Here is a 25,366-nt window from a genome sequence, read left to right as displayed (position 1 = left end):
CGCGGACCACCACCGACTGAAAGGAGACATGGACAAACAGCGCTCGATGGCCTAAAATGTTGGCGATGCCCGTGCGTCTGTCCATCATCTACCAACTCGAGTGCCGCTCCTGCGGTTTCGGACTCGGGCTCAGTTGCTTGCTCATCCGACCAGTGCCTTCGGGAGGGGAGGGGGTACGCGAAGAAGGTTGGACGGAGCTTGCTGGACTGGGCTGGGTTTCGATGGGATGTGCCGGGATGCCACCCTAGGGAGTCCATATTGAGTTATGAGGATCCGCGATGACCACGCCTGCTCGCCACCAGCCCAGTGCGGCCAGCCGCGGTCGATCGAGCGCTGCCTTCCCTCCGATCCGTCTGTCCGTGGGTCTGCTAGTCGGTCTGTCCGTCAACCAGTCGGCTGGCTGGTCGAACGAACGAACGAACGAACGAACGAACGGTCAAACAGTCAGCCGGTCTCATTCGGAGGCTCAACTCGTCCGGCGGTGAGGAGTTGGGGAGTCCACGATGTTTCTCTTTCGTGTCGGTCGCTTTCTCGGCCGCTCGCGGACCCTCCTCACTTGCCCGCAGAGGCTCCGAGCGAATTTTCCCTCGAATGCAGGTTTCCGAGCGAGAAACGAACGGGGAATACGGTTCTCCGCCCGTCCCTGTGCGGATGGAAGTCCGCCCGACCTGCCCGAACCAGACGAGGAGGGATTGCACGACATTGTCTTTTCGTTGACGTCGGGTCGAATCGTCAGGACGTGAATAGCATCTCGAATCCATCAGTGGCAGAGTTTCACCTCCACTCCCTGTTCACTGCTAGATCGTGGGGATCCGCGCGAGAGGGAGGGTGAACGACGAGGAGCGCCAGATGCAAAAACAGTCGAATAGAAACACTAACGTGAGCGACAGGGCAACTACGGTATGGTGCCGAAGATATTTCATACGGTATGAGCACTGCTCCGAGGGGACAAGATTGCAGTTATGAGCCCCGCGTGATCAACAGGTTCTACTCCGCAGGAGCGTGGGTTCCTTCGAATAGTTATTCCTCCGATGTTGTTCGAGGCAAGCTTCCGTGGGGCGAGGGGAGAGGGACTCCGGAGGGAAAAACGCCAGAAAGTCTTCTATCCACCGTCAAGTGTTCCTCCCCGCCGGCGCCGATGGTTCCCTATTTTGTTCTTGCGGCTATTTTTGTTACGTCAAAGCGTTGTCCCGCGTGCCCCTGAGGTCCCTCGACTCATTTTCGGAAACTGGAGAAACATCGAAAAATGAATGAACTGGGAAACGATCTCTCTATCCTTTTCGCCGTCTGAGCTGGAAGACCTGTTTCCGTGGCCCGAACCGTCCGCCTCCGACGCCGCCGTAGGAGGGGTTCACTGTTGGATTGCGGAGTGAGAAAGTTAGAGATGGCTGAAGACGAGAGATTGGATCTAGCAGAACAAACACTGTGAAAAAAACAGACACGGACGCGTGAGCGGACGAAGTCGGCAACCGCTGGACGTTCAGGAACAACGGTACAGGAGGGGCGGCGGCGGCAACATTCGAGGCCAACCACTGAGGCAGTAATTGCCGCTGGTACCGCGGCAGCGGGTACTGCCGTTGCCGCGTCGTAACCTGCCCTAAGGGACATCCTGCGGTTGCAGCCGTCCATTCCGTTTGTTGTTTCGATGGTTCTTCGGGGAGCACTTTGAAAACCTCCCACGTTGACCCCCTTCGATCAACCCTCGCTCAGTTCCCTTAGCGATTTCGGTCCCCGAATGCCGCGCTCCTACCTAGGCTAGCCCCGTCTGTTCTATATCCATTTATTTAGTCGAGGACTCGTGTTCGTTTCTCGAAACTCCTCTGCTGATCTCATATCGATGTACCTGAGAGCTTTGTACAAGGGTCGAAGCTCGTCTCGATTTTGAGGACCACGACGCCGCGCCGCCCCGCTACCTATTGAGCGCCATCGAGAGCTTCTCGACCGCTGCGTATTTGTAGATTCCTCACGCGCACGGCCTGGGTTGGCCAAATCGAATATTTTCACAGAGAGCGGCTACCTACGACGGAAGTTGGCGATTGCTGGTCGCCTATTGCGCCTCAATTACTCCGTTTCGGCCACGTGACGTCGACCGCGTGATTGCGTTCCCCTTTAGCACCGATGTCAACAGCGGCGGTGGCTGGGACGAAAACAAGCAAAAGTCGCATGAAAAATCTCTCGGCGTTTAGAGCTTCCGAGCGTCCCCTGATGCTGCTCAGGAACCGCTTTCTCGGAGCTCGGTATGCTCGCTTGCCTGAGCGGTGGTCTCCGTCGCTGCTCGAAAGAGCTTGGAGCATGGGAGGGAGACAAGGCCGACCGACGTGAGGACAGCCGGAACAGAGAGGCTTCCCTTCGTGATTTGCACAAACTCCTCGACCATGTGTAATGCTTGCTGGAACGGACGCGGGACCGACCTCAAGTAGCAGAGCGCTCACTGACTGACTGCCGGCTGTCTGTCTGCTCTGCCAATTTGACTCCACCCAGCGTAGGTCCCATGTCGCGTCGTCGACAGCGTTTCTTCCTTGTCACTTCGCTTTGTACACAGCCAACACTTCCCTCTATCTGCCCGTCCATCCATTCATAGCCCTCGGCGGTCGCGGGTTCATTTACTGCAAAGGTACTGAAAAACCTCGAGGAACGAATGACCGGCCGTCCATCAATCCAGTGTTCAACCTAGTGTACGGGCTCCACGAGATTTTGCGCAGCGCGAAAGTTCCCCGGATCCGCGCAGGGACATACCTATACTGTAGTATCGGCTCCGAGACTGTTCACGTATCGTTCCGGAACGTGCAAAGTTCTCGCATTCTGCTACTGCCGGTAACTCTCTGGATGAACTTCCAGCTCGATGTCGATTAAGTTTTCCGAAAATGGCTCGGGAACGAACCGAATTCAGAAAGCTCTCGATCGCGGCCGAAGGTACGGAGGCCGCGCCGAGCGATCTCCTTCGCTGTAACGAGGCGGAATCAAGGGTAAAGCTCGGTCTAACAAGGAGACGTCAAGAGGACAGTTGGAATTTCCGAGTCATTGACCCACGAAGTCGATTGAATTCATCCGAGAGTACGATTGTTGGCTCTACGAGACGGTTCCCGAGAGTTACGGTACTCGACGCTGCCTAGGACGATGCATGTATCACATGGAGCGGGACTGGATCCCGCAAAGAGCTCCTAATCCCGGCCATGGATGTAGGACTAATGGCTCCAACTCTGGTCTTTTGATCGGGAAGCGAGGATCACTCCGCGCGTCATCGTTCCGTTTGAGACATTCGTTTGGACAAGCGAACAGAGAAATAAGCGGAGAGGTGGGAGAGGAAGGGGAGGAACGACTGAGGAATCCGGGGAGGCAGAGCCGCACAGATTGAACGATGATATGTTTTTTTATCGCTTGCCCATTATCTACCTGGAGCAGCGACCAGAGGCACGAGCGGGGCACAGCGGTGCAGGGCACGGGGGAGACCTGGGAAGAGGAAGACCGCAGGATCGACAGACCGTCAGCGTCAGTCAGATAGATCTACCTTTCCGAGCAAGCCGGCCGGCCGGCCAGCCAGCCTGCCGACCAACCAACCGGCCACGGGTTTTGTGTTCATCAGTCTTAGTTCTGCTGCCCTGTTCGTTCTGCTCGCTGAGCAGCGAAAGCTCAGTGATGACTTGCCCTGGGCTTGCCTGGTTGCCGCCGACGACGGAGCTCCGTGGGCAGAGCAGTCTGAGCGGAGCGAGAATTCGGCTCCGAACAGGGACAGACAATGAAGATTCAATCTAGCCAAAAACGCTGCCATTGAAGGAGAAAGACGGGGGAAAAGCAGGGCGAAAAAAACGAAGAAAGCGACCATGGCGGAGATCTACCACCGACACCGCACACCACCAACGTTCGGTGGAACGGAGAAGGGGATAGAAGAACACCACTGAAGACAAAAGGAAACCATGCGATAACTTCTCTTTCAGTCACTCACTGAGGCTTCGTCCTTTTTGCGCCACAACCAGACCAACTCCTCGCTCGATCTCTGCGTCTACCGACCCCCGCTCCTGTCCGCTTCTCCTCAATCGTTGCCCTTAACCCGTCCCCTCCACCTGCAGCCGACGCGACTGATTCTTCCGCGACAGCCCGGGCCAGCAGCGGAGGGAGGGATATTTTGCTCCTCGGTGGTCACATCGCGCTCCCGTTCAGCGCTCAAACACTTATGGCCGAGTTCCTCTGCGGTATTCACCGTCTTCCGCGAAACGTCGAAGAGACAGATTCCGAGGGAGTCTCAATCAACGAAATCCGTCAAATCGATAGTAGAGCGAAGGACGGTTCCGTCCGAGCGTAAGATGGGCAGCAGTGACCCCGATCCGTTCGATCTGCGAATGCAACTTCCGATGAACTCTGGTCCCTGAGGGAATCTCGCCGCCCCACCCGGCGACCCGAAGTTTGAGCGCTGCCGACTGCTCCACGTAATTAGGTGGAAGATACCGAATCAGTGGGTGAATGATTCACACAGCGATGTCTGACGCCGAACAAGCTCGAAACCCTCGAACCCAAGCCATGAAGTTACACGGGCCCGATCGACTTGTCACGTTTCTCTAATCAGACAATTTCAACCCGCAGTGTTGGTGGCATTGGGTGGGACAACATCGCCATCCTCGCAGACCCGGATTCATTAGCCGTTTCGGTATTCCGAGAGGGGAAACGTCGATTTCAGTGAACCTGGAACGGTTGCATGTCCCAGCGAGGCTAAACGATGCTCTGGGCGGACTCGTGTCTCGATGTCCATTGAAGCATATGTTTCGGTGGGCCGAAGGCTCCCTAGCAGTTTCCGCGATTTTCTCTGCGTCGAGCCGTACAGCGTGCGAATTCACCGTATGGGGAGCGGCGTTTTCCAACGAATTTCGAAAGGCAAATGGTGTCCCCCCATCAGATCTCGCAAGGTGTTTCGTCTTCTTCATCTATAGGGTCGGATCGGACCTGCCGTAAATAGCGAGAAACTCCGTCGGGGTCATCATGAGGTTCCCGTGGTATGGCCCGTCGGAAACAATCAATCTACCGCTGGGGCAGCGTTTACCCCACGGAGCGGTCTCAATTTGTTTTGCATACGCAGTGCGAAACGCGCTGACTGTTGACTACCTCATCAGTCTCTCCTCTCGAAGCTGGCCACAATGAGGAAGCTCAAAACGATCGGATTTCCGCCGTATTTCGCGAGCGACCTCTGAAGGGTTTTTTTCTTGAGCGCCTCCAGAGTCCACGGACCCCGATACGATCGATGACATTCGAGAGTCTGGACTTGTGAGAGGACTCGTTACGGTCGGGGAGTTTCCCCGGTCCCCATGGAGCCCGCGAAAGAATTCCTAAGCTTGATTTCAGAGTGTAGAAACAATTTCATATGAATCTTGACTGCTTCGGTGCTTTCAGAGCATCAGGTTCCTGGGACCGACCGCATCACAAGCACTTTGGTAGAGGTCGCCTGCCTGGACCGTTTGGCAACCCCATAGGGTTCGAAGATCTAATGCATTCTCATTCAAGATCATCGAGCACGTGGTCGACCCAGATTCCGGCATATCTAGAGTGTAGACTCGAGCCTTCACAAAGGAAATCTGGGAAGCCCGGATGGGGAGGATTCCGCCTTCAGTCATGATTAAGGAGGCTCACATCGGTCGAATTACCGGGTTCTGCCCTTTTTCGCGAGAGGCATGCCGATCAAGATTGATAGCGATTCTGCCTGTTCATCAACCTATTATGTCGAAAATGAGAGACTCGGGAGACGCAACAACGGAGGCCCCCCGTGGAGCCTGAGAGCGATGCAGGACGCACCGCGAGATCCTCGGGAAGATGGGTCGAAACATCCGGAAGATTCTATGAGAGAAAACAACACGTGCCCAAATTACACCACCACAACCACTGGTAAGAATAGTGGCCTGAGAAGAATAGTGACAGCCTTCGGCGTTTTCGGCTCCTTCGCGTGTACTCTCGGATTTCCTTCTCTCTCTCTCCCTCTGTTCCTTTCTCTCTCTCTCGATCCACGCAGAATAGAAAAGCGAAAAATCCAGCAGCTTACGGAAGTCCGCAAAGATGGCTCGTTGCGGCTCGGCTCGCCCGGGTGTCTGTCTGAACCTTCGCGCGCCCGCAGGTCGCCTGGCCCTCCACGGTAGGAAGGGAGAGAATTTCTATTGCGCGAAGATGCAGAACCCCGACCCTCAAAAGAAGACAAACAGGCGGAGACCGAGCATCGGTCCAACCGGCAACGGATAGATTAATTACAACAAGCCAGGCCCCAGTCATACAGACGAATAAGCAGGCCGACGACGGCGGAGCGACACGGAACGGGAAATAAAACGAAGAATCAAAAGATTCGCAGCCGGCTGCCTCTGACAGACCTCACGGAGGAAGTCGCCCAGGGCACGACTAGGTTTTCGCTCTTTTTCCTCTAAATCAGGGGAGGAAGACGGGAAGGAACGTTGTGGGGGGCGATGGGGAAAGTCAGCTAGAGGGAAGCAGGGAGCCAAAATAAGAGAATTCGTTCTCACAGTAACTCTGGAGAAAAGATGGAAGCGGGTGCGTGTATTGCAGTGTGAGCCCGTCGGTCGCAGTGTCGGATGTCTCCTCAGTCGGAGGTGACGTGGCGAGACGATTGCGAGGAACCTACGACTCCGCTCGGGTTCGTTCCGAGGAAAATCACCGGAAGAGTCGATACACAGCGAATATGGAGCTTCGAATCAAGGCTTCGCCGGCAGGAACCCCACGTCGTCTAGTTTCAAGTTGAAAATTTGAAGGAGCATCAATCAGAAGAAAAGCCCCACCAGCCCCATAGGGAAACCCTGTGACCATGAGCGGTATACGCAGCTTCTGAGTTTACGTGCCACGCAGGAACATTCCTTCTTCGTAACGTATGCTGGATGAAAAGAGCCCCGCCTGGAGCCAGGTCGGCATGGACTGCGGTCTCATGGAGACGACCACCGTAGCGCGTAGTGTTCGATGCGATCGCTGCGTCGGTGTTCCCACACCCCCTAATATGCCCAGGAGCGGTGACGTTCCCCCGCGCGCGGGCTCCCGACCGCACTCTCACCGCAAGGAATCACAGCCGTCGACGTTGTTCCTCAAGGGGCTCGCCTCAAGAGACATTAACATTGTTCCAGTTTCGGAGAGCTCTTCCATGCGACAACAACGCTACTGCGTGGACACCACGGCCAAGACGTCGACTCCAACAAACAGTCTCAGCTGAATCCCGTGAGCGGCTTTCGCCGGATCTTCGGCTGCTTTTCCGTAAATCCAGCCTTCGGCGCGTTCGCTGGGTGAGACTTCGCGGGGAAAAGGAGAAGGTTGTCTCAGTGTCTTAACTGGATGCAAGTCTGCTCGGCAGCGCGCGGTGTGTAACCACTGACTTGGCTTTGCTGAATAGAGCCTGTGAATTATTCCAGCTTCTTTATAGCTTACAGCCCGTATGCCAATGGACATCAAGAGCGACCAATCAGCGCATTAGGATTAGGAACAGTCGGAAGGAGGGAATAAGGGGGGGAACCGAGGAGTCGACGACAGCTGAACGAAGTCCGTCGGTCGAGTTCCTCCTCACAAGTTCAGCGGATGCGAACTCCACGGGCGCATGGATGAGCTCTAGTTCTCCTCAAAAACTGTCGACCCAATATTCGTGAGCTAAACCGCTGCTATTGCCAAGCTTTCGAAGACTCTGTACACGGACTCGTCAGCGACGCTCTCGTCGACGCGACGTAATCTCCGACCTCCGCAGAGGATAATTGCAGGCGCGGAGATTCGGAGCAGAGATAATTCGTTGCAAAATTCCTTCGATGACACGTGAAGCAGAGTATCCACCTTCGACGCTCCATTCCGAAGTTTCAGTCTTGTCTGAACTCTCTGACGACGATGAGACCCAGTTTCTGTCGCGCTCATCGAGCAAAAAAGCAACTGTGTAGCTTCGGAATCCCGTCAACGAGCTCTAGACAGGACGAGACAAACCCAAAGCAGAGTCGCTTTCGTCCCGGTGGAACGTTCACGGAGACGACGTTGTTTGTAATCAGAGTTGAATCTCGTTAACATTCCTGCATGGTCACCTTCCAGAGTTTCACGCCGCCATGGCATTCTACAATGATACGCAAACGTACAGCAACATCAGCATGGATTCTCTGCCGACACTAGCGTCGCCTGTTTGGTAATTACCGGAAGAATCCGAACGTGACTCCACTACGTACAGGTCCATGGCGCCAACATCAGTAGAAGAGGGGGCGGATCGGGGTAGAGTCGGGGAAGGGGCGGACACGCAGAAGATGCCGGGAGGTGGGGCCCGAACGCCCCGTATTGCCGATACCAACGTATAGGCCAGCTTTTAACAGCGGCGGTGAGAACAGCCGCGGTCGAGTGAAAGGCAAGCAAACGTAGACAAGCTGAAGTTTCCACAAGCCCAGGCCGGTATTTGCGCTCATTGTGCGGGGAGCGTGCGAGGACATGTAGGAGGAGCGACGGATTCTCCCGCTTCGCAACGCCAGTAAGTGCGGAAGCTCAAGTTCCCCGTCGCCTGTCCAGCTGTATTCCTTCGGAATCGCATTTATGGAAAGATATGGAAGCGGACTCAGATAAACAGAAACTTTCTCCTGATGCCTTTCGTTCGGGATGCGAAAGACGTATGCCCCTCTTCGGGTAGACAGACAGCTATCGCGCAATCGGAAACCCCGAGTTCAAACCTTGGGATCATGGACATGAGCGGTGTTGCAAATCGTTACGCGTTACTCTGTTCCCCGACGGTCCCGGTGTGAGATGTGTCACTCACTTAGCGACCCAATGAACGAGCGACTAAGGTGAGGTGGCGGCGTCGTCGTCGGCAAGTGACTCTCTTAGCAGAACCGCCACGAGCGCACTACTTGCGTCCCTCAGCTCGAAGAGCAACGGCAGAGCTATTCCTCTTCCCCTTATAGGAGAAGTCCATTGATCAGAGGAAGCTCTTAATCGAAATTCGATTTATTCCTCCTCATTCCGCGGCAAGCAAGCGGACGGGCAGGAGCGCGGTGGGGAAGGGGCGGGGGAGCAGCAGCAGCCGAGTGAGGCAGCCTCGTTTTCCTTGAGAAACTCCTTTGCGGAGGTAACTTCTCCTCTACCGGCCGTCTTCGACTTCGGCCGGAGGCGAGCGGCTGTGATAGCACAGGCAGCTGCAGGAGAGGCAGGGGGCGGAGAAGAGGCAGAGCAGCAGGAGAAGAAAAGAGATATCGGGGACGAGGGATCGAACGGAGCAGAGACCGGTCCGAAACCTGCTTGGCTTGAGGTTCCCTCAAACGGCATTAGAGCAACTTAACGTGATCATCAGTTTGATCGTTGCACCCATTTCATTGGCTTTCTTCCCGCTTGTATCTTTCGTCTGCCTCTCCTTCTTCTTTTTTTCCTTCCTTTTCTGCTGTACACCCCGATCGCTTCTCGGTTCCTGCGTGAGCCGGTATTGTACTTGTCATCGTCTACTCGGGATTTAACTAGATAAGGTGATAGAGGGCAGATCGTATTGTCATCTGAGCTGAGGGCTCTGGATATCGTTGTTGTCGACGACAGTGACCACAGGGGTGAGCTCCGACTCCACACAACAATGAGCGGACGGGAACGCGCCAGGGGAGACGAGGGTAAAGGCAAACGATAAAGGGAGTCCAAAATAATTGATGTATGTACGTTGCTGGTTCGGCTTAGCGGTCTGCCGGCGGACGCGTCGCTGTCGACATGACTCGTATGAGAAGCGATAGCAACTTTCCTGGTCAGAAGCACGGTATGTAGCTGGAGGCTTTAGTCACGAAATTTTCCTCAAGCATGCTCGTTCCCCTTGCGAAACAGATGAGCGTCCAGCCTCACAGCGCAACGACTAGACAGTCTGAATCCAATTTCGGCCTCCTCCGCCATTTCTTCGAGTTCTGGCCATCCTCGCCGCCGAGCCAGCCAGCCGTCCATCTATCCGTCTGTGCCGGACCCAGAGGAGCTGCTCGCAGATGCCTCGCACTTGCTCCATTTCTTTTTCTTTCACTTTATTCTTTCAACGCTCTACATTCGCCCACAGTCTTATCCGCCAGCGGCGGGACACAGAATGGACATTTTGCCCTAAGGCGACAGCAGCTTTCGGTGCAATGTAAGTAGAATATAAAGGACGCCGCAGCGTCAAATCAGGGAATTCGATCGAGACATCGGTGAGATGAGCCGGGTTAAAGTTTGGGAGTTATTTTCGTTTCCAGAAAGGAGCACTTATTTCCGAAAGCATCGCGAACCTGGTCGTTTCGCGCGAGCGAGCCAGAACACGCCAGGACTTCTCTCGAACACGCTCCCGGCTCGCAATACCAGTCGGTGCCTCACAGACAGCAAATCGTGCCGCGAATCGCATCCGCGGTGTTTCCGCTGAAGTCAGCTCTCTGTGACTTTGAGCATTGCTTCTCCCCCTATGATGCATCAATATGCTGCTATCGGTCTCGGTGACATTTGACTGGTGATGATCGACCGACCGACGGACCAGCTGCGGCGGGGTCCAGCTTAACGCTCGACAAACGGTGAGTAGACTAAAATCGCTGCTTCAATACGAATCAGGTATATCATTCTATTTTAGTAAATGCTGTGTCGGTTGTCGGCTCTACGACGAAAAGTTCGGTTCCTATTCTACATTTCATTCCTTTGAATGCCCGCCCGTGATGATGATCCCTTGTCCGCCGCCGGTCGCTGTCGGCGAACACACAGCGAGAACGCGGACGACGACGTGAACGACAAAATAGCAGACGTCGTCCCACTCGCGGTTTGAGACAAACGTCTGGTCGGACGCCTGTGCGCTGCCGCAACTACTATCGATGTTATTGTTGTGGGGAAGCAATTGTGGCAAACGCCTGGCGGGACTGATAGCAAGAGTCGAGCGTGGGGCTCGAGACGCTTCCGGAAATGAGCACCGCGCGCTCAAAATTCAAAGGAAGCTCGTCGACTACCTGGACGCTCCATCACCGGATCGTTCCGCTTTCCGATGGGTCGGGGAAGGCCCACCCTTACAGGAGCCGAATGATGAGAGAATTAACGCTCTCCGCATTGGACATATGAACTGATGCACAACTTTCAAGCCTCACGTCATCTGGAGCATCTCAAATATTTGTTTAGAGCGAGAGAAACGATGAGCGTGTCCAGCGCTGGAAGCGCGTCACAAAAACGGCAGAAGTATTCGTTACATATCATGCAAAGGGGAGGTACTCACTCATTACGGCCCATGTTCGTTGTTCGGCCAGATGATCGAGGAATAGCTTGAGGGACTCTGTACATTTTTGGCATTCTTCGTAAGGCTCGCCTTCGGTCTTTCCGAAATTGCAGAAGGACGCTATGAACGGCTTGGCGGCGTTCAGGTAGGACCGGAGCTCGTTCTTGTTGCTGCCGTGCTCCGTGTTCTCCAGCTGCTCGACGATACACGACCCTCGTGTCACGAGCGCCGTGAGCAGAAACAGGCCCGACCACAACCGCATCGCGCGATTCTGAAATAAGATATACTAGGTAGATAAAAGCTCATTAGAATCGTTTTGTTTTTCGGCCTTGCTATCAGTAAGTGATGACTTCACCGTTTTTCCTCGATATCATGCCCAACGAACGAATTACTATATCGGTGCACCGGTGTGGCCGCTTTCGCCATTTCTGTCGTCGTTATATTCTCCGCTATCCATTAAGCATTCGTTATCGCGATGGCCACAGTTGTCGCGCAACCCAAGACCGGGTCGACAAAGCTACTGTTGTGAATTTGTGGCTGATTCGCAGGTGATTGAAAACTCCACCGTTACTATGACGTCACGAATGATTTAGAGATGAACGCGATGGTTCTCTCGTTCGGTTCTACCGTCGCGTCGGTCGGCTCAGCGATCGACTCGGGGGTTCGCATTCAATGATGATCTACTTTTCACTGTCGGACGGCGAGGAGTACGAACAATGAGCTCGAATCGCAATCAATGAGCTCGGCCCGAAAACAAGTTGGCCGAATAGGAATCGAGTGATATCAAAGGTCCGGGATTTGGAACAAAGTGGATTGGACGTCGTCGCTAGTAAAAGCCTGGCGGCGGACAAACGAATCGACAGCCGAAGCGAACGAACCGTCCGTCGGTCGCTCGGACGTTTGCTCGGTCGGTGGGTCAGATGGGCCGGCGAGGCGTTCTACGGGTAGGTTGGGTAAGGCGGGGTTCGGAGGAGGCGAGAGCATCGGCTTTGTGTTTGGTCATCGCCCTGGCTTGCAGCTCATTAGGCTGTCTTAATGCGACAGGGAAAACCCACCCCCGGGCGTCAATGGCTTCTGACGTACACAGTCCGACACCGAATCAGTTCCTCTTCGTTCGCTCAAACCACTGACTTGATAATCACTGGGAACTCAGAGACGAGTTCTTCTGTGTAATTATCCTCCGTTTGTCGACGGTACGCACTCGGACCGCGTTCGAGGCGGCTGGAATGACGGGATGAAGGAATTTGACGTTCTCGAATATCGAAGGTTCTCCTTAATTGTTCTATTTTGTTCTCATAGAGTTCTCAATGATTCGAGGCGCGAAAGAGCCGACAGACACGCTTCGGGAGTAGGCGAGAGAGAAATTCTTTCTGAAGTCGCCTGCTGGAAGATTTCGGCGTCCCACGCCGGCGGGACTCGACGCGATAGATTTGTCCGGTGTTTCTCAACATTACAACCACTATAAAGAGGCTCGCAGATGCAATGCTGTCATATGAACTTTCACTTCTCGAGGAAGCCCTCTCATGAACTACATCTACGTCGTGCTCTCTCCGCTTCTCCTTCACCCGGAGCGATGATACTCGATTCGTGTCGTCAGATCTTAAGGGTAGCGGTATTTCCCCAGCAACGAGTTCCCGTGAGTTCCGACCATCGCAAGCTCTGCTCTCCTCGAGGCTGCCGCTGCTCCTCCCGAGGGAAGGAGTCACAATGCGGCTCAACGCCGATATAATTAGGTCGAGGAATGATCTAGAGGTTAATGCCGAAGCCTCAGCTAACCGGCCGATTATGCGGAATCGGGAGCGAGTTTTCCCAACATGGAATATTTTTTTCAACGTGGCAGTGTGCATACCTCTCGAAAATCATCAATTGCCCCTTGTCGGGCAGGCGGGTCTGGCAATATTGTGTTGACTTTCGCTTGTTCAATGGAACAGTATTCGGCGAGTCAATGTCGTCTGACCTTCGGTTACCGAGCCTATGGCCGACAATTGTCCCACTGAGCCGGACAGACGATTGGCTCTTCGGCGCGCTTGCCGCTTGATTTCGAGCCAGAATCTTCTGTAGGTGACGTACACTTCGGCGAATCGGTGCGCTTGTTTTTTCGAAGATTCCAAGTCACTTCGGCTCGACGATTATGACTGCGTACCGCGTAATTTTTCTGATCGCTTCGGGATTCTGTTGGTGGCGGTGGCAACAGCGACGACGAGTGGAACGGTTCGGTTATCAACGCGTAGCTTCGCTCATGCGGCTCGGCCAACAGATATTGGCAGATTGGATTTTTCAATAAGGGTGGAAAGTTTAGGAACAGCTGGGCGCGCCGTGGCACCACACCATCGTCTTTCACATCCTGATCATCTATCCGGTGGAAGTCGGTCATAAAGTGTTGGTATATGCTTTAATCTTTTTTTTGGCGACTGTACCGTGAGCCGTTGTCTCCCACGCCTTGTGCACAATGCGTTTGGCTCACGTGACCGACCTTACGTGGTAGGTTAGAAGCAACCCAGCTGACCTTTCCTCATCGCTGTAATGGGCGGCTAGGTTACGCGCGCCGTGAGCATCTCATTAAAAACTCACAAGATCGTTTCCCTCTGATTCCACCGGCGTCTTGCGTCGACCAACGGTAAGCATGAGCTAATCGCGCCGGTCAACTGTTCTTCCCCGACTCGAAGTCGGGGGGAGTCCGACTATGTTTAGGCCTCGAGAGATCGAGGCTCGTATTTCTCCCGCATCTGATAGTCTTCCGGAAAGCGAAATCTATGGGGAATTCATTAGTTTTTCCCAGCACGGATGATTTTTGGATGTTTGGGTGGATGCATCAAAGTCTTCTTTGCCATCGTTGCCGCTGCTGGTTGATCGATCGACGTCCAGAAGCCCTCGTCGCTCACTTGTCAAAAAATGCAAGGCACAGAAGAAGTATCTGACTCAGTGTGCAGCCGGCCTCTGCTCGCAAGCACAAGTACCGTCTCGAGCGACCATCATCTCGAGAACGGATAGTAGGAATAATTGGTCGTAGCCAATGGCGACCTTCGCTCGCACGTCAATCTCATCTACGCCTTCTACCAACCCACCCTGCGACACTTGACCCTAGACTTACTGAAGACTCAAGTCATCGACTTTCCGAAAGAAAATTCAAGCGATGCTCGATCGAAACCTCGATGAATGGAATTTGTTTTCCAATCCGGACTCCTCGTCTATCTGTCGCTTTCTTCATCCAAGCGGTCGCCAGACAGAGTGTTCGATTTTCCCGCTGATTCAGAACCAGAGCTAATGGCTGACACGTGGATCGGAATATGAGATGACGTTGCTGCTTCTAGAAGTCTGTCAATAGGCTCCGAGCAGAATACTTTTCGGGAAGTGTTTTCAATCGAACCAAGAGCTCCAGTAGACAGTACTCGATTGTTTTGACTCCTGCGCGAACGGTTTCCACCACCGAAATGGAATTGTTTGACATTCTCCCTGACCACGAGTCGACTCGACTCACCACAGAATAAAGATCTCTTCCGCGAGCTCGTGTCGAATAGGCGCAGTCACTCTCGAAAGTCGCGTTAACGTCGCTCAAGTCGATCGAGCGGGTCGCTCTCGCCGTATTTGTCAAGGGATACTACGACCCGTGGAAAATTTCACAGGAAACCGTCGCCTACTGCGACGAATCGAATGCAAATTCTGATCGGGAAAACTCGCAGCGACAGCTTATTGTCCCTGATAGCGGATAATGATTACTCATCTGATTGCGCTCACTCATCTTTCGGTCCGCTCTGTCTGTCTGTCTGTCTGTCGGTCTGTCTGCGAGCCAGTCAGTCGATCAGTCAGTCAGTCAGTCGAGAGAATGACTGAAGACGAAGACGATTCGCGGGTCCGCCAACGATTCCAAGGGTTGTCCGTTCATCCCTGAAGTCTGAAGTGACATGCTTGCGGGCCAACAAAGTACTCCACCGATCGTCGGGCTGAAAACCGGAGCCGCTCGGACCAGCCTGGCAGTCAGAGAAGCGGACGAGCAGTCTACGGAAAACCGCGAAAATTTTCCTCCCTTTACAGCGGTGCGCGTTTGACCCCTTGAGAAGACGATGCGACGAAACGAATTACCGGCGAACTGTAACTACACTTCCGATGCAAATGGGGCTCTCGTTCCCAATTATCAGTTCCTAATTGAGCGGACTAACGAGTGAAAGTACGCCGAGCTGAAGCAAGGATTACCGAATCGCGGTTGAAAAACGAATTACGAAACCGTATAGCAAGAAGCCGCGGTGGCCTTCATGAGCCGTCCGCTGTCACGTCGATATCCGTCACGAAATCCGTTTAATACAAAATCACGGACAGCGGGCTGCAGGAAAACCCTCGGAATGGAAACAATTTCACTACGCTTATTTATAGAGAGAAGAAAATAACGCCGACCGATGACTCATTAGATTCGCATCCGAAGCATTTCGAAAAGGAATGATTCATCCGATGGTGTCGTTTATTTGTTTACACTACAATGATGATGATATTAATCCTCAGACCGCTTCCAGAGCGAAAGTTTGACCCGGACTCCGTGTAAACTCGTGGGAAGAGGAGCTGGGCAGAGTAGGTTTGCTGTGTTCTCAACAAAAGCGACGTTCCGGTCCCTCGGGCAACTTTTTGATTTTATGATCAGCCGGCTCAGGTTGGTCACAACAACCACCATCATCATCACTGCCTGTCTCCGGTTCCACTGCTCCGAGCGGGAGCTCCAGGAGAGGCGCAGAGCCCATGATTGGCTAGAGCGGAACAGCAACAGCTTCCACCGCATCTATCGAGGGGATATAAACACTGTCCCGGATCCTATATGGCTCGTCTGGGAAAACGGTCGGGGAGCCCTACCGCGACTAGTAGGTGTTTTTCTGTCAGAACAGGTCATTATGGAGCTTTCGGTCACAATCTGGAATTTTCCCTCTCATATCCTATTCTTCCTCCGGACGATTCGGGTTTCTCCCCTTGCCTCTGAAGTCAACATCCCCGCGTGCGTTCAGTTCGCGAAGCTTCCCTCTCACGCGGTCCTGAATCGAACATCCATTGCTGTCTCTCTCAGAGATCTCCAGAGATTGATTGGTCTCATTGATAACCGATTTCTCGAACGTGAGGCTAGTTTGTAGCGGATCACTCCGTGATTGGGGAGGAGAGCGCATTTCTAGAATGAGAATAAGTGGGCTCACGTTCAGCAAAGGCCACTTGAACGAGACTCTGTAATAGTCTTCCTCATTGCAGCAAGTCAGTATATAATGATCGACGGGGAGCGGCGGCATCGACGCAGGCGGGGGCACGTTGAATGCGACGGCTCAACCGCAAAAGAGCGTAGGAGGACTCTCGGCCGTCATCAACTTCCATTGGCTCGATAACATGGAACTAAAAACGAGATAATCGCGCAAAGATAAAAAAAGGGAGCGGGTGGGGAGAGGGTTCTTCGAATGGAACTCGGAAGGAACACCCCCCCCACCGGGTTGAGGGTGCAGCACCCCCGGAACCCTCTCGGCTAGCCCTCGAACCCTCAATAGAGCGCGGAAGAGCTCGAGTCGAGACGGAAGAGGAGGAGGGGTAGACAAGGGACTCGGGAGCCGGGGGAGGGGGCAGGAGGGGCCGGACTGTGCAACGGAACTCGATGGAACGATCATCCGGGGAACAGAAAGGGCATAGATGGAGCAGACGCATCAGCAGTGGCGACGGGAGAAAATGCAATAATTTGCTCAATGAAGCAACGTCGAGCGTTTTTGTAGAAGAGTGCCGGTGCAGCGGCACCAGACCTGCTTTGAGTTGAGCAGCAGACGAATGAGCTGATGTACAAACGAGAACGAGCCCACCGAGCTAGAGGCCTAGACTTCCCGCACGCTTCGGCCGGAACCCTCGTTCATGCAGGATTCCTAATCATCGTCGCTGCCGATAGTCCGCTCCCATGTGAGGACGATCATGCCAAATCACAACAGAGAGGAATTCGGCGCAGGGAGATTCTCGAATCTCGCATGCATAGGTAAATAATAATCTATCTATATAACGATAAAAATGGGAAAGACGATCTGATTCAGAATGAACTGCAAACGAAGACATTGAGGGACTGTCGAGGCAGGGACAATACTCTCCCACATCTAGACGAGCGGTCGGGGCAGCGGGGTCATCAATTGATCCTTGAGCTCTCATGACATCGGCACCTCGTGCATTCAGTGTCCGAGCTCCGACAGGCGTGGGATTACCCACCGTATAGGGAAGGGATAACATACCTTCATTATGGTATGGAACTTCCTACTCGTCCCCAAACTTCCTCCCGCAAAGATTCTCCTGTTACCCCGCTGCCATCTCGCTCCCTCGGAGCCGGAACCACAACAGCGAGGATTCTCCGGGATCTAGAGTTGGGGTCGGCAAGGACAAAACAGTGGACGACCCAGCTCAGCGCGCCAAGTTCCCGCGTAGTCCGACGGGTCTGATCAATGGGTCGGCCGGTCGGTCAAGCGTTGGGTAGAGGGACAGCCGGCCAGGTGGCGATCCGTCTTATTTCCTCCCCACCAACGTAGACAGGCAATAGTCCGAGGGAAGCCCTATTTTCCGAAGCGTCGCGACGACAACAAATTGCCCTCCGCTTACCCCTGCTGTCTATTTCTTGTGACCCCGCTGATGTGATTCCTCCATTTTTGCCCGGCTTGCGAAGGCATTGATCCCGCGCCTGGCAAGGATACTGAAGTTGACGTAAGGAGAAAATACAAATGCCAGATTCTATGTCTCGACACGCTTGTCGTCGTCGATAGCTCCTCGGTTTTTCCTCGTTTCTCTTGTCGTTGAGCCATACGTCTGATCTCAATGGAGCTCGGAGGGATTCTGAGGGAAAAAGGAGGACCGCGTCGCTGCTGTTCAGCTTCGATTGTACCCTGAAGCCGCTCGTCCGAACCTTCTCCCGTCCGGCCGTGGGTATCTCGTCCTCCAATTGGCGTTTCACCAGCAGCAGCTGCCCTCACTTCGTAGAGTAGGAACAGCGGGAAAACGGAGTGGAATAAGGAACGAGAAGAAATACGACGAATATCGTCCGTGCCCCACTCAACTTCAACTTAAGCGCAAGGAACAGCGTTGATCAGAGAGTTGGACGTACGAACGAGAAGAGCGGAGAATACAAGCAGTCAGTGGAACGGCTTCGGAAGCAAAGCTCCGGATCTAAGCGGCTCTCGGTCATGGTGGAGACGTCTCAAAGACAGTTCATGGCAATGTATCCAACGTGGAAGGACACATCGGGATCTCGAATAGGGGATGCTAGGGACGCTTTTCCCGGCGCGTCGCGAACGTTGAGATTTCCGTTGCTCACATGGTCACCGGGAGGCTGCAAGTAGGCTCAGTCATCCGTCATAAATTATTGTGTATCGTGATAGTACGTTCTTTCTATCGCACCATGGACGCTCAATGATTCAAATGTCTCGAGATCATATCTATTTCCTTATGGTGTCTCGATTGCCGTGATTACGCAACAACATTCTTCCTGACTCGAGGGAGAATGGTACAGCTACCCTTAGACGGCTTCCAAACAGCACCGAGAGGTAACAACAGAATCGACCGAGAGAGGTATATACGCGAGCACATGGAGAAATAGTCAGAGCCGCCGAGGCGGCAGCCGGAGGAAAAAGCTCAATGGCGAGCCAGAGGCATCCTGAGCACGTCTCGGCCATCGTGACGCCAAGCCGAAGAGCAAAGCAAGCGGCAAATTAACCAGCCAAACACTCTTGTTCCCTGGCCAACGTCCGGTTGACCAACAACCGAGCCTCAGCAGCCATGGTAGTAGTCGTAGTAGGAGCAGTAGAACTTCCAGATCGCAATGCTCCCGCCGAAACGAGAGAAACGGAGCATCTCGTCTGCAGCTTCATCGTCGACGCGGAGTCGAGGTCAATAGTTCGAGTTGTTGCGATACAATAGCAGCATTAGTAGCACGAGATTCCTTGAACATCGGGCCGGAGAAGCGTGCGGAACCGTCTCATGGACTCCCGGGATAATATCGAGTCGGAAACGCTCAGAGCGGGAAAACGAGGCGGGCGGAATGAGCGCGGGAAGAGCCTATGGTCATTTGAGATTCCCTCCGGAAAATATGACACGTAGAGCGTGTCTGATACAGGAGAAGAGGGAGAACCTGCGGACGGGGGAGCGAGGAAAACAGGACAAAAGAAAGGAAAGCAATTTTTACAGCACGGCTAAGCTATTACGCATACAAAGAATGGCCCGAGGACGAGCGACGACGCGCGAAGGACGGCCGAAGCAAGGCCTGTTGCTCTCCCGCCGGTTTGTTCGTTCTCTGACGGCGACGAGCGCCGCTGCCGCCGCCGACATGCACGCTCTTCCATCATCGCATGAAATGCAAGCAATCTCTAAGCGAACGACCAATCTCTGAGCTCATACCACATGCATCCCCGTCATGTAATACAATGGCAACCGTGGCAGAAGCAACTGGGCCTGCAGTAGCAGAAGAGCAAGGCTACTGAGGCGATCAAGCAACACAGGTTATGCAGCCGTCATCTCGAGCAGCCACCCACAGTGAACAGATCTCGTCGACTAAAAATCCGCGTTCCGCTCTACAATGTTTCACGACATCCAATCGACCGCATGCCTCTCTAACGCACGTGCATCATGTCGAATCCGCAAGCCGCGGTCGTTCCGGCGGCAGCTTCGCAAGGGGGAACAAGAACACGCCGTAGGCCCGTCAAAGTGACGAATCGCCGCTGAAATTCGCCGAGTGTTCAGAAAACACCGGATGAATATGGGAGAAACGAATTTGAGCAGCTGTCCGTCCGTCTCTCTACGTCAAGAATGGTTGAAATGTGATGGTGCTCTTGGCTGTCTAGCACCGAAGGATGTTGAAGGGCCCTCGACTACACTGCGCAGCATGTGAATGCAGTCATTCTAACGGAAACACCGGGAGGAACACGGTGCGCTGTATGCGAATAAAACCTGCTCACGCCTCGACTCGTTCACACGGCGGACGCTCCCCAACCCGCCGCCGTTCCTCCCGCCCCCCCACGCCTACGAGCCCCCTTTTGCCCGCAGCTATCTGAGCAACTTCATTATGGCAGGCAGGCTGTGCCCTCGTTGCAGCTACCAGCAACGAACTCTTCCCGGGCGCTTTCGTTTGACCACCGACCGAGAGACATTCCAATGTTGGAATACCGTGAGCTCATTCGGTGGGATCTATGAGATGCTCCTCGGCCAGGCATTGAACGAAGGATTCCTCTACGCTGCCCGGCTGGCGATAATATTTAATTGCCATCAGATAAGTGAAGCCTTCGGATATCAAGAAGATACGTGAATATATCCCAATTCATAAAAGAATGTATCGAACGGAGCCGTCGGAGTGATGTAGCCGCACCCAGAACGCTATTAAGTCATCGAGCCAGCTGACTCGGCTCGACTCCGGCCCCGGGAAATTCAGAAATTCGAGTGCAGCGAACTTGGACGAAGTTGTGAGGAAATTCGAGACCAAGTCCGGAAAGCACCCCGTCGAGCCCGGACTCGAGGAATGACGACCTACGGATTTCCAGAAGTCTAACACATCGGAAGGATCGAAAAGTCAATCTAACGGAGAAAAATTATTGTCGCCCGTTCAAGATCCAGACCGGCTCTCGGTGAACTGCGCCAGCTCGGATAGAGCGATCGGTGAGCGTTATCTACACGATAGAGAAAAACATAAGGCCAACATACGTACAAACAAATCGCAGACAGGTGGACGGAGACGATGTGGACACACAAAACTCAATGCGGTTCGTGGCTCGATCGAATCGAGCGCCTACCTTTCCGAGTTGACTACATATTATCCGATACGCTCGTGGTGCGCAAACGACCCGGGATATCGAGCTGTAGCCAGGACACCTAGATATGATAATCGCTTTCGCCTTTTTTCCGAATCATCAGCCACCGCCAATGTCTTCGATTGAGGAGCTTCCTCACTCGAAGAAGCAGCCGACGGACTAGCTCATTCGTGAGAACTGCAGGATCACGTGCAGCGACGTGCGGCGAAAGCGCGATGAGCACCCGCCAACGAATTCACAGTGTTCGACTTTCGAGCAACTCGAGCCGCTGAGTCTGACCGCCGACGACAGTCTAAGCAGCTGATATAGGGATCTCTTCGGTACCGGCAACGTCACGAGCACACTGGCCACCTATAGCTGCAGCAGCAGTCCCACCAAAAACAGCGGTACAACGTCAGTCGACAACGGTCAAAAAGACGAAAGATAGCCCGGCGTCGTCCACGACCGGCAGCACGAGTCAACACTCACGCACACACACACAGCCTACTTGCGCTTTCAATGTGTTTCAAGTCGCGCGTCTTCCGTCGTGAGCTGCAGCTGTAGCTGCTGCCCACAAGCCCTCGCCTCCATTGTGGAAAGCGAAAGCTTCCACGAACAACCATCAGATCTGAAGCAGCGAGTGAATGGCTTGCTTGCTGGCAAACGACTGATGGACCGACTAAAGCGTCTTCGTCGCCGTCTTTGCTGACCCCGAGCGGGCCGAATATCCAGAGACCCAGATACGAGCATTCTGGGCGGAACGCCGGAACTGAGATCCACCCAAGATCACCGACTGCCGAACCCTACCGCTGACGCAGTGTCGACGCCAGGAGCTCCGATAGCGCGATAGTGTTCACGCTTAGCGTCGCTGAATGCTTTCGGATGCGGCTCCGAAGGGCTGAACATACGATCTCGATCGACTTCAGTGGAACTTCTGGAGCTCACGGGATGCGGCTCAAAAGTAAATCGAAGGTTTGATGGAGCTCGTCCATTCGCCTCCCTAAATGAAAATGAGATCATAAGTGGGGCACCGAACTTCGGAACTGATATTCGGATAATCCTCCCCGAGCCCCAAGACGCCGTCCGTCACCCTCTTTCTGCTGCTCCGTAATGACTGACGACACAGCTGCGCAGGATCGGTCCCCGGAGTTCGGAGTGCGTCGGGGAATCCCCCATTTTCCACGAGCGCAGCTCAGATGTCAATCAGATTCAGCTCTCATCAGAACGACTCTGAAGATGAGGAGCATTGGAAAACGGCGACGGAAGGCAGCTTCCGTTCGCAGCACAACGTCGGGACTTCGATGTTTCGTTGAAATGTCGAATCATCTCAAAAACGCCGTCGACCAAACAACGAATCGTGTCCAACCAGTGGCGAAAAGCCAGAATCCTTCGATGGGGCAGGTTTACGTGGGGACAAAAAAAGCAGCCCAGAATATTCTCCTCCTCTTTTTTTTCATTTCTAGGGTTTGGATGGATACTTGTGGTTTACTTTGACCTTGATTCCCCCATCCAAACATAGACTTTGACGCTTTTGCGGTGATATTTGCGGTCGCACCGTCGGCGTCGATTCTGTCGCTCGCGCTGGTGCAGCTCAACGGCCAGTAGAGACAACGGCCGCCGCCGTAGACGGTTAGCCGCACTCCAAGTCGACAATCTACGTCACGCACAGAAGACAATACCGGAAGTCTCCGTCGAGCCGCCGTCCGTCGATGATGTTCAGATATGGCAGGCGATTGCACTTGTCTGGAGGGCTCTCGACAAAACCGACGAAGATGTCGTATAACAGTTCTGACCACTCGAAGTCGAAGGAGCGCTCCGCCAGACCAGCGACCGGAACAATGAGCATCTTAATTGTCGCCCGCCTTGTGCGATTGTGGTGGGTTCTTTCTCCGCGGATGGCTTTCGCGAGAGGCTCGTCGCTATCGCTAGCCGAAGCCTATGCTTTTCAGGAAACACTTCCGCGCGTTCCGATGACGGAGAAAGCATACGCCGGATATCTTTGTTTCCTTTTGACCGGAGCGACACCTGTTGTGAGGTTTTTCCGAGCGGACGCGTAAGCCGACGACAGTCCTGAATGCAATGGAAGCAACAGCGGAAAAGCGAGCGAACGACTGACCAGCCCTTGAAACGAAAAAAAACCCGAAGAACGACACCGTGAGAAAGGTGCATTCGATGCCCACGCCGAAAGAATAGAACCAACGATTAGATAAAGGGCAGTCAGCGTTATTACATGATACATAGAAGTCTTACAAGTCAGAAGCCGCGAGCTACCGGCCGAATGGGTTGCTTGGAAAGGTTAGTTTCGTGAATAATTGTACCACGATACCGCTCGCACGATGTTAACGATCTTGAGCCAAATTTGTATGAATGCCGCGCAGGAATCACGGTACATGTCGAAGATTTGTTGGCATGATTCCTCACGGGTGGATGATCGGAGCGTTCCCGAAAAAGAATCTAATTCCATTCCTCGCGAAACGTCTACGGATGTACTCTCACAAATTGACTTGACTCGAGCAGTCCTATATTCGAATCGTTCAATAAGCGTCGGCTTTCGGACTTCGACGCCGAACGCTGAGTTTGTCAGCTCCTCTCACCACTTCCGCTCCTCACCGTATAATGAAGTATACGCTGATCGTATCGGATTGTGGCAATTCTAAACATTCGCGATGAGCTGATACTTGACACGAACCGCGGGCGCGAGAGCGGTGGACAGAGCCGATTCGAGCACGTCGTACCTTGGACTGACCAATAATAATTCGAATCGGCAGAGTATCAGAAAAAGTTCCTGGATCCCGAGTTGTCAGCTAAGCCAACCGATGACAGTCAAACAGAGGAATTAGCTCTGAGACGTGAGACGCTCTCGGAAACTACCTACTCCCGAAAGGCTCGCTAGCGGAGCGACAAGGCACGTTGAGTTCACTCGGCACGGCGTTGAGGTCGGCATCCCGGTCAAATACACAACGGTCTACCAGGCCTGCGTTTTTTCGCGAGTCCAGTCTGCGCGAAGCTCCGCATCGTATGGTTTGCTGGTGTTGAGCAGCTGCCACAGCTCGGTAGCTGGCGTACCACGGAAGCGGGAAATCGCTCTTATTTGATTACTTCCCGGCTGAACCCGGGCGAGAACTACTAAAACATTCGGGAATACAGAACCAAAAAGGAAAAGGAGAAGTCTACAAATGAAGCGGCCGGCTGTAGTAACGAATTGCCTGCATTCGTAATTGCATCGCAGTCCCGCAGCATCCCGCCCTCGACGAACCGACAGCTTTCCTGCTGACATCATTACCCTTTCCAGCATCGGGACCGACGCGATCTCTGCCCAGGAGCTCACATGATGGTCTGGCGCCCTCCCCTCTCCCCACGAATTGCACCCGAATCCGATACGGAACCTCCACTGGGGATTCGGCACCATCGAAAAGCGCATAAAACGGCTTCATGGGAACGTCCGTTTGCGGGCGATCACCGAAGTCGGGAGCTAATCGAATGCACGAATGTATATGTCCGTTGCGCAAACGGCAAACGCGATGAAAAAACTGCTGACGGATGCAGATGACACAACGTCGGCCACCGACTGATGTCCTCGATGAGCGAATTATCAAGAGCAAGGGTGACAACATTCTGTTATTCGTCCTGCTATTACCTTCTCGGCCCCGATCGGCTAGGAAAGCGATAAGCAACGGATTCTGTGTGGAATGATCGCTGAGATAAACGAGTAATGAAGATGGCGGACCGAGGTCGAGCTCCTGTACGAGTGACGAATGCCTCATTGAGCGTCATAAAAACCCCAGCGAGCTGTCAGCATCGAACAGGAACGCAACAAACTACAAATGTTGATGTCTGGTAATTTATGGAGACGGAAATAACCACACGCATTGTCGGTGGTCAGAAGAACCTCAGGCTGAATCCACTGCGAAGAATCAGCGATGTCCTCGCATAGGATCCCGGAATTCTTCCGTCTCGGGATAAACTGTCGCTTCGATCGCTCCTCAGATCGACTCAGAACGGATTGACACTTTGTTTTATTTCCCGAAAGAAGATCCGCTCAGTTTATGCGCCCCATCCCGTGTGTGGAGTAACTAAGCGAGGAGTCCTGACAACAAGGTCGGAACAACTACTCGATCAAGCTTCTAAATTGATTCAAACAAAGTCACCTGGCTAAGTCTCTCGGCGAGCAGCAACTGCTAAAATATGCACAAATTACGCTTCTAATTATTCACCACGATTAGGGAGAATTCATTCAAGCGCTTAGCTCTCGCGCGCTGGAGTTCCACGGTCTCGTACGCAACGCCAGTAATTCAAGGCGCGGAGGAGGAGGTTCGCTTACGAGCGAATGAATCAAGCATGAGGACAGCGAGGTGCGAGCATATTTCTCCGCTCTCGCATGTGACGAGTTACATTTATCCGGCTCGAAAATTCCCAAAATTTCGATTCGAACGAGGAAGCAATA

At 53.6% G+C, this 25,366-nt stretch overlaps 1 protein-coding gene across 1 annotated transcript in view; it reads right to left on the bottom strand.

The window, feature by feature from the left end:
• Positions 1-25,366, bottom strand: part of LOC100904938 (nose resistant to fluoxetine protein 6) — a 49,899-nt gene that overhangs the window by 23,028 nt on the left and 1,505 nt on the right. The window contains exon 2 of the mRNA XM_003740514.1: positions 11,168-11,438. Coding sequence (XP_003740562.1) covers positions 11,168-11,438 — 271 coding nt within the window. The remainder of the gene's footprint in view (positions 1-11,167; positions 11,439-25,366) is intronic.

Source organism: Galendromus occidentalis, unplaced genomic scaffold, assembly GCF_000255335.2.
Source record: "Galendromus occidentalis unplaced genomic scaffold, Mocc_1.1 scf7180000076951, whole genome shotgun sequence".
Classification (NCBI taxonomy): Eukaryota; Metazoa; Arthropoda; class Arachnida; order Mesostigmata; family Phytoseiidae; genus Galendromus; species Galendromus occidentalis.
Note: the sequence above shows the minus strand (reverse complement) of the source record. Positions and strands in the feature narration are given on the sequence as shown.